This window comes from Antechinus flavipes, chromosome 6, assembly GCF_016432865.1.
Source record: "Antechinus flavipes isolate AdamAnt ecotype Samford, QLD, Australia chromosome 6, AdamAnt_v2, whole genome shotgun sequence".
NCBI classification, from domain to species: domain Eukaryota; kingdom Metazoa; phylum Chordata; class Mammalia; order Dasyuromorphia; family Dasyuridae; genus Antechinus; species Antechinus flavipes.
In genome coordinates this window covers 204,337,723-204,353,169 of record NC_067403.1, presented here as the reverse complement: position 1 = coordinate 204,353,169, position 15,447 = coordinate 204,337,723, and the positions used below count along the sequence as shown (strand labels likewise).

General features: G+C 34.4%; 2 protein-coding genes across 2 annotated transcripts in view; one reads left to right on the top strand and one right to left on the bottom strand.

The window, feature by feature from the left end:
* Positions 1 to 6,488, top strand: part of LOC127540665 (L-lactate dehydrogenase A chain-like) — a 64,726-nt gene extending 58,238 nt beyond the window's left edge. Inside the window, exons 7-8 of the transcript XR_007948259.1 lie at positions 2,009 to 2,113; positions 2,237 to 6,488. The gene's annotated coding sequence lies outside the window, so the exon portion shown is untranslated. The remainder of the gene's footprint in view (positions 1 to 2,008; positions 2,114 to 2,236) is intronic.
* Positions 1 to 15,447, bottom strand: part of TSG101 (tumor susceptibility 101) — an 81,107-nt gene that overhangs the window by 15,126 nt on the left and 50,534 nt on the right. The window contains exon 7 of the mRNA XM_051965455.1: positions 11,775 to 11,866. Within this exon, the coding sequence (XP_051821415.1) occupies positions 11,775 to 11,866 (92 nt within the window). The remainder of the gene's footprint in view (positions 1 to 11,774; positions 11,867 to 15,447) is intronic.

Sequence of the window (15,447 nt, the reverse complement as noted above, 5' to 3'; positions counted from 1 at the left end):
CTCTGTCAGGATGTGCCCCCACGTCAGGATCAACCATCCTACATACTCTGGCTCACAAAGCCACTCAACATTCTTATACTACTAAATGAGAAACAGGTTTTAGTTTCTGACCTGATCTCTGTGTAATATTGTTAATCTGTACTACTGACTAGGGGATGAGGCAACTAAGAATAGCCTTTACATTTATAAATGAACTTTTATTGATTTGAAAATGTAAAAATCATTCTTCACTTCCAACTGCACAAACAAGTAGCAGATCAGATTCAGCCTTCTTGGTAGTTTGTCAACACTTGGCTTAGAAGATCTATACAAATTTTTATTCCTAAATTTTAAAAATTCATATGCAAATAGTGAAATTTGCCCATTTCTTTGACTGTAAACAAAATTCTACTTTAGTAGCACTATCCTGATATCTAATCTAAAAATGGTAAACCAGAATTATCATACCACTGAAAGAATATACAGTAAATCAACTCAAGGCAGCAGCTTATTTATCCCATCAAGGTCTTAGTTCATTGGGGGGAAGAGGAGGGGGAAGATAAGCCAGAACTAGACATTTTATTATGTTGGTTTTATAAAAGGCATAATACAAAAATTATTTTAAAATTCACATAAGATGTATGTGAAGAACTCTCTAATAATATACATAAAGAAAAACTATCGTTCAGAGTTTAAAATATAGAACCCACCATTTTAAAAGATTATTCACAGATAAGAAAAATAATGCAGTAAAACATTTCATCTTGAGAAAACTCTTTAAAATATGTCACCATGGACATAATTACTTTGACTTTAAGAAAAGCAGTGGCACAGTGCCATAATCCAATGCCTGACCTTTCCCCCTGCAGGGTTGGGTTTCAGAAGTGACCTTCTACCGTTTCTTCTTAGTTACCATCAGAAAGACAAATTGTACCAGATGACTGTGAGAAACCTTGTCTAACACCAAAACTTCACTTAAAGGTCAGGCTAGGATCCAAACATTAAATTTGTTGATTATTACAGAGTAGGCTACATGGAATTTTTGTGATGTTAATCAAAGATACAAGTCTAGCAATGTCAAGGGCTCACCTCCTGCCAGTCATCAGATACACAACCTCAGAATCATTTTTAATTCTTGTTTCCTCAGCCTATATACATTCAATTAATTGCCAAGCATTATAAATCCTAAGTCCATAACATTCCTGGCAAGTGACTGACATCTTAACTTAGGTCCTTATCATCTTTTCCTACAACAGTTTCCTAATTCCTCCTCTTGCCTCAAGTCTCTAATTTCTCAATCCTCTATACAGTAATACTCTTAGGGACAAATCTGACTGTGTCATTTTCCTAGTCAAGCAATTCTAAAAATATCCCTCTTGTCTTCAGCATCAAATATAAACTCCAGTCAAGCATTTCAAGCTTTTTACAACCTGGCTCTTATCTACTTTTCTAGCCTTTATTATGCAGTATTTCCCTTGCTTCCTGCAATGTGAGCAAGAAGCAACTCTTTCTTTTGTTCTTGATATATCATGCTCCATCACCTCCCATCTTTTTGTCTTAGTACAGAAAGTACAGCAAGCTGGAATATGGTACTTCCCCATCTGTCTCTTAGAATCTCTAGTTTCCTTCAAAGTTCAGCTCAAATGCACCCCTCTTACACAATATCTTTCCTGATCTTGTCTCTTTTTAGTTCACCAAATGTCCTTGTATATATTTATTTCATATTTATTTACACATATATGTGTATATGTTATTTCTGCTATGCAATGTAACTTTCTGGAGAGCAGAGGCTATTTCAGATTTACTTTTATATCCTTAGCACTCAGCACTTAATAAATACAGGCACTTCAAAAACACTCAATAACAATCATCACATAATAATTATCTACAATGACAAACTCTTATCATAAAGAAAACTTTGTATCCACAAAATGATTGCCCCAAAGGAAAATACAAAATAATTAAATAGCAATTTCCCAACCCCCCACTTCTTAACAAAAGTAAAAAGGCTATGTTCTTCTCCTTCCAGCAACGTTTAAAGCTCCACAACATATGAGTCATCAGCCAGATCCTGCCAGCTGTTAACATCATCCTTCTCCCAACAAAATGTTATGTTCAACTTGTATCTTCCCAGGTACGTATTGTCTTCCCAATGGAATATAAACTCCTTGAGAGCAGGGGTTTGGGGGACATGCTGCCAGGCATGTAATGCAGGTGCTAACAAATGTTTTGACAACAAACTCTGTCTCTTATTTAGACAGGGTGAAGTCCTATCATCCTCTGGCCTGTTACAGTCTCACTTGGATTAATGCAGTGGTCTCTCTGCCCTCAGCCTCTCCTTTTGCCAGTCCAACTTTTATACAGCTGCTGGATGGACATTCTGAAATCCCCAGTGTCACATCTCTGCTCAATAAGATCCAGTAGTTTCTTTAATGTCCTTAACATAAAACAAACTCCTTTGATATTTTAAAGATGTGTTCATAGTTATCTTTCCAGATTGATTGCCCCCTACACTCCTAATCCATCAATGGATTGTCAAACCAGCCTTAGTTATCTTTCCAGATTGATTGCCCCCCTATACTCCTAATCCATCAATGGATTGTCAAACCAGCCTATCTGAGGATCTCTCTACAAGATGATCCTTCCTCTTCCTGGCTCTATCTTTGCACAGATCATGTTCCAAAACTGCTGGGAAAACCTGGAGAATAGTATGGTAGAAACTAGGCATAGAACATCATCTTACAATCACATGCCAAGATAGGGTTAAAATGAGTACATGATTTACACATAAATGGTAGAATATGGAAGTTTATCTGTCAGTTCTTGGGAAAGGGAAAAATTTAGGACCAAACCAAAAATAGATCATTATAAAATGTAAAGTAGATCATTTTGATTATATAAAATTTTGGCAAAAACAAAATTAATGCAACCCAAATGATACGAAACACACCACCTAAGAAATTTTTTTTTTTGCAGTATCTCTGATAAAGGCCTCATTTTTCAAATATACAAACTGAAAACTGTACATATTTCAAATACAAGTCATTCCCCAATTGATAAATACTCAAAAGCAGTTTTTAGTCAAACAATTCAGAGCTATTTATAGTCATATAAAAAATGCTCTAGAGAAAAAGCAAATTAAAACAACTCTGAGGTACTACCTCACACCTATCAGATTAGCTAATCTGACCAAAAAAAGAAAAAAAAAGAAAAAGAAAAAAGGCGGAATGGTTTAATAAGCTGTTTGTAGATGATTGTAATGGAATATTACTGTGCTCTAAGAAATGATATAACCAGGATGTTTTCAGAAAAATCTGGAAAGACTTACATGGACTGATGCAAAGTGAAGGGCACGGAACTAGAACATCATATATAATAATGGTAATAGTTCAGTGAAGAACTATGAATGACTTGGCTGTTCTCAGCAAAACAACAAGATAAAGAATTGTGTTTGAGTACAGATTGAAGCATACTATTTTTCACTTCCTTTCGTTCTATTTCTGTTATTCAAATCTTTTTGTACAAAAGGACCAACGTGGAAACGTTTTGTATGAAGGCATGGATAGCTTACTGCTTACCCTTCTGGGGGAAAGGAAAACAATTTTGAACTCAAAACTTTAAAAAAACAAACAAAAAACTCCCCCCCCCCCCAACAACCTGTTTTTAACATGTAATGAGGGGACACACAATTAAAAAAAGAAAAAACTTTCCTCAAGTGAGCTTACCATCCATTTCTCACTTCTCTCAACAAATTATTTTGTATACATTTTCTTTTTACATTTTTCTTTGTACACTAAAGCTCCTGAAGGAAAGCAGATGTTTTCATTTTTGTACTACTAGTTTCTAGCCCAGTGCCTGGCTCATGGGGCATTGCTAAGAATGCTTGATCTGAAGTAGATCTACTTATTTACAATTTACAACTGTTTGCCTATGTAGTAATCCATAGTAGTACATGGATAGTAATCCATGTAGCCAAAAATAATCCCACATGAACAAGCAATTAATTGTCTGCTTAGAAACAGGATTACAGTCATCTTTCTACTCTTTATAAGTTTGGGGGTGGGGGAAGAAGTGAAACAAAAGGCAAGAGAATGACCATTATACAGAAACCTCTTTGAACTCAAAACAAAAATCTTTTTAACTGATAAATTCTTTCATATTCTTAATTGAAGAGAAGTAGTATTTATTGGACCCCATTACTATATGCAAACTGTTGATTTTAGAGTCACGAAAATTCCTGGAGCTATAAGCCCTAAAAATGTTTCTCTACAAATATAATAAAATTTGAGACAGAAAAGTCAACAACTTTGCAAAAAAAAAAAAAAAAAAAAGGGGGGGGGCAGGGAATCCAATAATAAATCATATCACATTAAGTGCAGAAATTATGGACAAGAGTAGCATTAAAGTACTCAGTAGAAAAATGCAAATGTATACTCTAGTGAAGAAAATAGATATCAAAGTCAAAAAGGTTTATGAAAAAGACCAATGAAAACTTTTTGATGCCTCAACAAGAAAAAAAAAAATTTGAAAGAAACAAGTCTCCTCTTAAAAAAAAAAAAAAAAAAAAAAAAAAAGGCCCCAGTCTTAAGAAATGGCTCTTCTCACACAAAATCAATTTTTCTATATAAGAAAAAAAAATTCACCTCATAACTCAGAAACAAATCTGTTACTATTTAAATAATGATGTAGAATTGAGAAAATAAATTTGATACTGATTTCATTTTGTAATTCACTCTATTCTGTATTACCACCATCATCTTGTATAACCACCTAAATTCACAATATTTTGTCTTTTGACAAATTCATAAATTTTAAAGTTCAGTTTTCTCATTATGACCAATTTTCAAATGTTCAGCTAATCTTTAAGTCATTTTTAATGAAAAGAAATCTGTTATCTCAATACCACCAACTGTCCTTGATCTATTAAAGAAAATTTGTATTCTATCTTTGCACAATTAAATGTGTTAATTATCTTCGTAGTCTGAAAGGGGGTGGAATGGGGATGATGGTGTCAATCAATCAGCAATTTCTTAGCAACAAGATGAAAGGAAGAGTTGTTGCTAGTCCTGTTCTCTTGATGTCTATTCAATTATATTGTCTCCTACATCTATGATAACTTCTGACTTCATAGTCAATCATGCCATTCCTCATTTATGAAGCTGCCTTCTAGTTTTTGAATGCTCCTTTTGTCCGCAAAAATGGTCTATCTGTTGCCATTTGAGATCTTTTTGCTTGCTGGGGAAACAAAGCGACTCTTTTTATTAGTACCTGCTAACTTTACCAATAAATTGACTGTAGTCAGAGATATGTGGCTCAACTATCTTATTTCAATCACAAAATCAACATTATCAGGTCCCCCATTTTCTTTCATTATTGAAAAAATATGAAAACAAAAACACTTTAAGCATGAATTAAGTATGACTACTGAGTCACTTTCATTTTGTAAAACTAACAACTTTGTTAAAGAAAAAGAGCTTAGGTACTTAGCCACCTCAGCAGCATCTATACATACGTTCACTCCCTTTTGATCACTGACTCCCCCAGATTACAGGAAAGTGCTACTTACCCTGATGATGAGGCAGGTATTCCCAAAGGAAGTCTGAAAGACTGCAGAGAAGCTCACAGACATATATATATGCACACACAGAGTGTGTACACTAGTGTAACCCCGGCATGTGTGGGGTAGCACATCCTGGAAGAACAGTTTCTGTAAGCCAAACTCATTACATCCAAGAATGTTGGAGAAGGAAGAACAGCCATTTGACAAAACATTACACAAGAAAACCTTATAATGTTTACTAAAAGTTATCCTCTAGAGAAGGTAATAAAAACAGACAATTATTTCTATACATTCAACTATAACATTTATAGTCCTTCATATCCTGACACTTTAAAATGTTTTAACAATGAAAAAAAAATCACTTTCTCAGATTCTTGCAAAAATTACCCATCTTCATTTACTAGTTTACTTGCCATCATAAATGACTTGAAAATTACATTATTACACTTCAAAATCTATTTAGAAAATATAGTATTTTCAAAATGGAGTTTTTGCAAAGTATCCACTTCAATGGGCTAGAATTCCTATTTACAACATCTTATTGCAAAAAAGCCCAGAGACCATGTTGTTCCATGCCATGTACATATCAACAAACCACACAATAACCAAACTGTAAAGGCCACAGTTCTTAATTTTAGATTACAGTTACAGAAATAATATCCAATCACTGTTTCACATAAATATGTCCAAATATGGTACTATGTATGGACTTTGCCAAGGCATATCTGTGTCTGGAAATACCATTTTAAGTAGTATGTCCAAAAGTACCCTGTCATGTGTTAAACATAGCTGCTGCCAATTGAATATTATGTTACTAAAAACTTTTCCCAGATGACTACTAATGCTAGGATTCTCCAAAAGACAACTCAAAAAACTGAGCATAAACACAAATACTATTGCAGTGTTCTCACTACTAATAAGCAGCTTCAGCGCACACACATACATGCGCGCGCGCGCACACACACACACACACACACACACACACACGAAATCACACTGTATCCATATTATAGACCAGCTATTACACTGCCATGTAGAAATATGTACTAATTGTAGTCATCTATACAATCTTCTGAAATTGGACCAGAATTAAGTGTAAAATGCTTCTATGCTTTCAACTGAAGATGAGACCAAAGGATTCCCAAACTCTTTTGATACTTGCCCTCCACTTTCATATGCCAGATTTCCTGCAAGACAAACTTTCCCTTCACAGGACCACAGGATTTACAGCTGGAGGTGGAAGTGTCTTTAAAGATCATTTATTCCAACCACTTCATTTTACAGATAATGGAAATCCAGAGAAGGGTAAGGGATTCCCCCACATAGCCACACAAGCAGGATTTAAGAGCCAGGATTTGATTTCAGGTCTTTAACTCCAAAGTTCAGTGCTCTTTCAATTACCTCAGGTCACCTCTCATTATCTCGAGATGAGAAGATAGTAAGGAAAAAAAAGTACAACTATCTTCAAATTATTTTCTCTTTTGCTCCCCTAGTAAGAAGGGAACAGAAGGAATTCTGCATAAAAGTTTAAACATATCAACAATTATATTAGGTCAGCACTGTCTATAATGCTACTCTATCTCCTTAAACTAAGAAAGCAGTTTATTCATTTTCCAACAGTCACTAAATAGAGGGGCAAATTAACAAATAAAATACAACAAATTATTTTACAATAAAATCTAGACGATGAAAGAGTTTTCAAGGGCTATACTTTAAATTCTTTTTAAAATTAGTTTTATTTTGTTTAAACCTTTTATAGTACATTAAAAAATATACAATCCATTTCACAAGTATGATTTTGGTTAGCACAGCACTAAACGCTTGTGGCTAAATTAAATGATTTTAATATAGTCAGAAAGTAAAATTTGATTTGGGCCCTAAAATTTTCCCTTGGAAAGCGTAAATCAAAATACTGGATATCAAGATCACTATGTAAGAAATCTTTAGTAGCGTAATGTAGTTTCAAAAAACAAACCAAAATTGTGGGCCTATTAACTAGAGAAATTACATATATAATGTGTGTGAAACACATGAAAAACATCACTATGGGAGACACAAATGGTATAGGGTTGATCCAAAAAAAAAAAAAAAAAAATGTGACTACTCAATACTCTATAGCCAGAGCTTAAATACCATTATTGTTATACTGGTAAATAACAAAACAAAACAAAGCCCAACCCCAAAGTACACTAAAGTTATGCCAGAAACAGGGGAGGGGGGAATTATGCAACTGGAATAGAGAACAAATGGTAGAGAAACAAACTTTTTTTGTTTTTTAGTGTCAAAAAGAAATTATAAAAAATAGACACCATATGTTTCAGGACACTTAAAATAGTTTTTCCAACACCAGTTATTTGTTAACTCAGGACATACCAAAAAGATCTGTATGTAAAAATATGAGGCCTAACCTATTTGACAGTATCTCTTTAAATAAATTACAAGCATTACTTCATACACCAAAAAGAAAAGAAATGGAATTTTTAAAAAATCATATCAAACAGGTCCTGTTAGAAAACACAACTTTCCATTTGGGTACAGCATTCCACTGTAACAAAGGAGAAATCAATGCTTTCTGCCATTTTGGCCACTATCCCTTCAGGGAATTAGATCAGTCCAAAAAAACTGTCCCTTTAGATATGATGTAGGCATACTAGTCTCTCCAAGGGCAAAAGTTACCCTTGTTTAGTGGGAATTCCTCCTGAGGTGTCCAAACATTTTCCTACTTTGGGTCAGGTTCCTAGGCCAGAAGTGCTCCTTTTAGCCTTTCTTCCCTCCCCCTCCCACCCACCCCCAAAATTCCCTCAGTTAAATCAGAGTTTCCAAAACACTAAGCAAATCCAGGTTGAAGACATCGGTACCACTCTCTGATAAAAGGACACCATCTAGATGGAATAAACCTGGAGATGCTGGTATAAGGGTGTCGTGCTTGATAACGCATCCTCCAATGGTCTTCATAAAGTTGCTCATTTCTAGATTGACCCTCTTCATACATTTATACATAACCTTCTGAGGTTTTTCTTGGTTCCATGCTTTTCGGGGCACAATGTTGGACCACACTATAATGACGTTCTTGAACATTTGCTTGATAAATCCTAAATCTTTCTTAATTCGGATCATAATATCCAACAATCTTATTGCTCCCAGATCATTGCCACCCAGGTGTATCACCAGCACATCAGGATCTGGCAGATGCCGCCGTGCATGAATCAAGGTGGGTATTAATTGATCCCACATCATGCCACTCTTTCCTAGCCAGTGGAGTTTGGCATCCTCCACTCGAATGCCCAGCTGTGGACCAAAGCTTCTCTTGAGTGCCCGTTTTTCTGCCCAGAAAACATACGAATGACCACAAATCCATACCTGCTTCTGCTTTCTTCTGGCATCTGCTATTAAGAGAACACAAACAAGTATTAATGTTTTCTCCTGAACTCAGATCCTTTTAATGTGATCGTGGTCTAGTAGTGCTAAGTTTATAATTTTATTTTCTTCTATATTTTGGCAAAGCTGTATTCCCAATTCTTTTTATTTTTAAAGAATCCCATTGTTTAAAAAAATACATTACATAATCTGGAGAAGCATAAACTTAAATTTTATTTACGTTTCATCCACAGGTATCAAGAAAAGTTTACCTTCCTTCAGATGCCTTTGCTGGTAAACAATGCCTGCACTGGATAGAAAATCTAAGGAAAGTAATCCAAGTTCCACATCCTTTATGGCTGATCTTCCAGTGGAATACATTTTTGGTAGTCACCTGCAAGGATGATGTCCTAAAACACACTTGGTCTTACAATGGCTTTTGGGGGAAAAGATTATTCATAGATGATAAGTTTCCCCATCCCCTAAAGAACAAAACAAATTTATTAAAAGTGTTATTCCAACTGTCCAGTCAGGCTCATCACACCAAGCGTGATAACTCTCCCTTACTAGACATCCACATTCACGGCTCAGCCAACTTTTTACTGTACTACAAAGTCAAGAGCTGGTTCTCTAAATGTATGAATTCAACTCATGGGAAATTATTGCTCAGGCAATGTAAAAGCTAAAAATAACCACTTGGTTTTCCATGAAGGCTTTTTAAAAACTTCACTGGACAGGATCATGAAATGAACCTTCAACATTTGAGTCCAAAAGCCTGCTTCCGTGGCCAGCTCTATTATTGTCTCAAGATAACAGACTGCAATCCCTGTAGTAGTCTTAACAGCTTGATTTAGGTAATAAAAAGAAGAGATCCAGCAACCACAGACACCTCAGGATAAGGTCCTTCAAAAACAGATATTGCCTTATGGCATCTTCAACGACTCCATCTATATACCATCAACCATAAGTTGCGCTGAGTTTCAGCAAGCACTAACAATGACTATTTTCGTGACATCAAGCACATACAGTAATGTATCACCTATTTGTGATTAATATTCCAAATATGCTTCCAGAGTTCTGCTATTCTTTATTCAATCAGTTTTAAGATATAATTAACTACTTGCTATGCACAGCATAGCACAAAAATTCCAGAAAAATAGAGACCAACAAAATACCAGAGAAATTAATACCAGAAAAAAAATGGAAAAGAATAAATGCATTAAAAGACATCCGAAATTGCTTTCAAAACAGGTTGTTTTTGTTTTGTGGGGTTTTTTTGGTTAGTGAGATTGGCTTTCCCTACCTCATCAATTCTGAAAGTACAGCAGCAATTTGTGGCCATGGCCCCATTACTGACTGGAACGAGAGCTTTGACTTACAAAATAAAACAATGGCTCCTGAAGGATTTGCCAGACTAATGTTACACTAAGTGTAGATACCAATCATCTTTAGTCTCACTTAATCTCAGTACTCCTGAATGAAGCATCCATTTCAGCCTTCCTAGTAATAAAGACTACAGATATATGCCACCATACTCAACTCTCACAAAAAGGTTCAATTGGTTTTAACCTTTAAAATACTCAACTCCTACTCTTGGAAAATAAAATTCCTGCTTCAAATGCTTTAATCTGTTTCTGAAATATTGCTTCATTCAAATTAAAAATACCACCCAATCACCAGCCCTTTGGTTTGCACAGATAATTTTTCTTCCCCAAATGAAAAGTGCTACAGTATAACACTGTACTGATATCTCAAAAAAAGGAATGGCAATTATCAACAATTTGCTAATTATCAAGTACCATATTTCATTAGACAGATCAACATCCTTGATCAATATCCTAAATTCATTGACTTATCGTGCCACAAATGACCCTTGGTTCTCAAAGGCTATTTCATCAGAATATAAATATAAATCAGAAAGGCTCCAAAAATAAGTGTTTAGTGATAGACTGTACATCTGCTGTATGAGAACCAGTCCATCTAAGTACAAAGAGACTCATCTTCAAGTTAACTGCAAGATGACAAATAACCTGTCCACCATAACTCTCAAGAGACCATCTACTTTTAAATATAGAAAGATTGTGATCATGTTGGAATAGGGAGTACTCACATTGAGAAATTACAGGCCTATTGAAGAAAAACCCATTAAAAAAGCATGAAAGTATTGCTAAGGTCAATGAATCAGTGTAGAGGATGCAATTTAAATTCACATTTACCTTATAATTCCTACCAGTTACAAGATCATATTTAAAAGTGAAAAAAAGACATTAAGTCAATAGAATGTTAATGCCTAAAACACATTTGTGTTATAAAGAGCACAGAAGAAGAGGTTCGGATATATTTACCAGTTCTAACATATTCACAAATTACAATGGCAGGGAAACCTATATACTACTATTCTGAATTAAAGAAAAGTTATGTTGCAAGCAATTTTTATTATATCAGACTATAAAATGTATTTCTTAAAAACACCACATAAAAATTCTATAAGTTGACTAAAATTTTTCACTGTTAAGTGTTAAGTAATTCTTACCTGACTCACCCACATTAACCAATACCACTTTTTATTCTTAATATATTTTCCTTACTAGTAGTAATCAGTGCCATCTTATATTCTTAATACATATCCAAAAAATTCAGAATGTTGTTTCCAAAACACCCAACACAAAATATATGTTTTTATACATTTGTAACATTTCCTTTAGGTGCCTGATCCACATGAAAAAAATTAAATTATTTTTTAAAAAATCATTTATCACTGAAACTTTCTACCAAAAAGTTAAAAATAAAAAAATATTCACGACATACCCATACATGAAATTGCCATTTATAGAATACAACAGAAAACAAAAAAATAAATATTCTCAAAGCTACTTACCAACAGTGGTCACAGGAGGCTGGGAAGGGTATTGTGAACTTGTGGTTGGAGGGTACTGTCCACCTGGTGGGTAAGGATAACCTGGAAAACCACTTTAAAAGAAAAAGTATAAGAGTAAGTATTATGACAATAGCATTTTAGCAACTCTAGGTCTGTTTTCAACAATAGTTTGAATTTAATAATGAATAAACTTACAAGTTTATTAATTTATGCAGAATTACTCTCCCCCCCACCCAACTTTGCTATAAGGTAAAGTTTATTGGGCAAGGAAAAAGGAGTGAAACAAGTAAAAATAAGTATGATGTAGGCAACAATAAAGTGGCTTTTTTTTTTTTTTAAAGAAAATAATTTTGAGAGGCTGCAGGTTGAGTATGTAGTAATTATAAATGTTCTTCCACTCTTCAAAATGTTCCGACATTAAGCCAGAACAGAATTTGTGCCTCCATCAATGCCTTCCTCATCAGAAAGAGACCAAAATGCTAATAGTCTTCTTCTTTTTTTTTAAAAGGAAAATTAATTCCATGCTGGTTATATTTCTAAGTTATCTAAGTAATCATTATGTTTGGCCCCTGGCTATTATGGATTTACTTTCACATAAAATGGAATGCTTCAGCTATGTACCTATTAGGTTTGATTTGCAAACACAGCAAATAAGCTTCAGGGGTATAAAATATAAATATATAGATATACAGATCTATATTTTTTAAAGTTCTACTTTAAACTACTAAAGTACTTTTAAGCTAAATCTCAATCTGTTCTAAAATTCTCTCCTGACATCCAAGGTTCAATCTTGAATCTCCAACTGCCGATTAGACATCTCATCATTTCGAAAACTGAACTAATTATTAGCTTTCCTTTAAGCCTTCTCTCTTTCTAATTTCCATTTTACTGTTAAAGAGATCACCATCCTCTGAGAAATACAGGCTCATAATGTAGGTGTCACACTTAAGTCTTCTCTGTCTATGTATCTATTTTATCTCTAACACTGTTACCACTCTAATGGTTCTGTCCTCATTGCCTCAAGCTAGTACTACTGAAAAAGCCTGCTGAGTTGGTTTTCCTGGCTCCAGGCTCTCCCAACTCCATGTTACCTCCCTAACCTCAATGAAGAAAGTCCAGGTTCTTTTTGGTATACAAGTGGTGTTATTGCCTGCAGGATCAAATTTTAAAAATCATGTTTGATTTTTAAAACCCTTCATAAACTGGCCTCTTCCTACCTTTCCATTGAGTTAGCATCAAATCTTAACTCTCCTTTACCCCACATATCCAATCAATTGACAAACTGTGAATTCTATTTCCACAATGTACCCCAAATTTATTATTCCTTTCTTACTGCTTATATAATCACTACACTTTGGTTCTGACTGGCCCTTACCATCTCTTGCTTAGTATTTTGCAATGGCCTCCTAACCTGAATATACCAGGGTCTTCTCTAATCTGATCCATTTTCCACAAAGCTGAACTGTCATCTCTCTAGAGACTTATATTAATAAATTCCTAATGCTTCTAGAATGAAAATAAATTCCTGCTGGACTTTAATGCCCTTTATACCTAATCCCAACCTACCATTCTAGTCCCATTATATATTGTTTCTAATCTTGAACTCCCCAAAAAACTAGTTTTCTTTTGCTCTTCACACTTGGTACATTATCTCATGCTCCTAAGCTTTGCACAGGATGGCAATGCCTAGATATTTTTGACTTACAGAAGAATACCTTTTTTCCTTCAAGACAAAGTTCCAGCACCAAATTCTAAAACAAGTCTTTTCTAATCTTTCCAAATGCTAATGGTCTTCCTAAACTTTGCATTTTATATAATTATAAAAATGCCAGCTCTTTCCCCTCAATGAATGTTAAGGTTCTATCTTCTATTATAGGTTGTCTTTCTAGTTCCTCTATATATTAATGTCTAATCTCTAAAATTACCATATAATTATTATTAATTCAATTTACCATACATTATCATACTAAATTTGCTAAAATTATCATAAATTAATTAAAATTACCATATAATTAAAGGTGTCTTACAAACACCTTTACTTGTATGTCACCTCCCTCCTTTAAGGATTTTTTTTTCTCTTTCCTTTGTAGCCCCAGCATTTAGTTTAGCACTCGGCACAAAATTAACAGATTGCCTATGGATAGATACATTCATTCTTACTGTGGGAAAGAATGACAGAGAAAATCTAAAGCAGAAGTTTCAATCCTATAAAGAAGGCAATACTCTCTAATAGTGTACAAAGATAAACGGGAAACATTTGACAAAATAAATAACACAATAGAACAAAGACAATATTAATAGATGCTTTTCTAAATCAACATGCAACAGACAGAACTCCTTATGTTTGATCACACTAATTTACATCAATCTCCTTTGCAAAGGAATCCTTTCTCTAGCATCCCTAAGAGAGAATTTTGCATACAGAAATTCCAGAGAAATCTTTACTTTATGAGGCAACTCATTTCATTGCCAAATATTAAGAATTCTTTTTTTTTTTTAAATAACAGATAAAATATTTTTAAATTGTCATTTCTTTGGAACAACAGAAAAGTCTACTTCTATTGAACATAACAGTTCATATACTTTTCTATTCAATTGTAAGCAATACAAAAGAAAAAGAGTTGTTTGCTATTTTTTAATCTCCCACAATGCCAACAGCAAATAAATGCTATCTAAATCAATACTTTCACTTTTTAGGAATCTTGATTAAGTGAAAATATCAAAATCATTTATTAAGTGTTTGCTATATAGTAATGGAGTATGCTAAGTGCTAGAGATAGAAATAGAAAACTAACATAATTCTTGTTCTCCACTAATAAAAGGAAAAGACAACACATATGAAGATTTTAGCTTCAAATCAAAAAGAAATGCCTCTTTAATGTTATTTCTATGGATAAAATTGTATCAGGTTCTGATGGTGAACCCACGATAGTGCCAAGTTCTTGAAAGCAAAAATTTTCATTTCTTGATCTTCAGTAGCTACAGTTGAAATACCTGCAGAAGTCATTAGAGGCTACACCTCACAGGGGTTCCTTTCCAGGGTGGTGGCTGTGGATTGTTATTTACAAGGCAATTAAATTCAGAATTTTTTGTCCATCAGAATCTTGAGGGAGACAGTAAGCAAGGCAGACTGTGGCCTGGCCCATGGTCCCTCCTCCCTTTCTTTCTGGCTGCCTTGCTTTTTCAGCTAAGCTGGCTGGCCTGCCCTATGTGTGGCAGATGATGATTATGACAAGGCCCTTCTACATAACAATTTCCTCTCTGGAATAATTTGAAGACTTGCTAGAAATAACTGTCTGGAGTTACAGCCTGAGCTTCTATGCCTACTTGATTGTTGGTAACAGTGGCTCAGCAGTTGTTCTTAGTAATGATGAAAAGATGGGCCCCCTCTTAATACAATCTTTTTTTTTTCAATGAGGGCTATGGGGGCTGATGAAGACCGTTTATGAACTTAGTTAGCTAGGTAGGTTTGTACTTAACATTTAGTCTTTTCATTAGGCCCATAATTTTATTTACACACACACACACACACACACACACACACACACACACACACACACACACTCTTTCTCCATAAAGTTTTTTATCTCCAAAGCTTTCTCTGTGCCTTGAAATATTTTTAATAACATTGTTAACTCTATTATTGACAACTTCTTTATGATTTGACCATCAC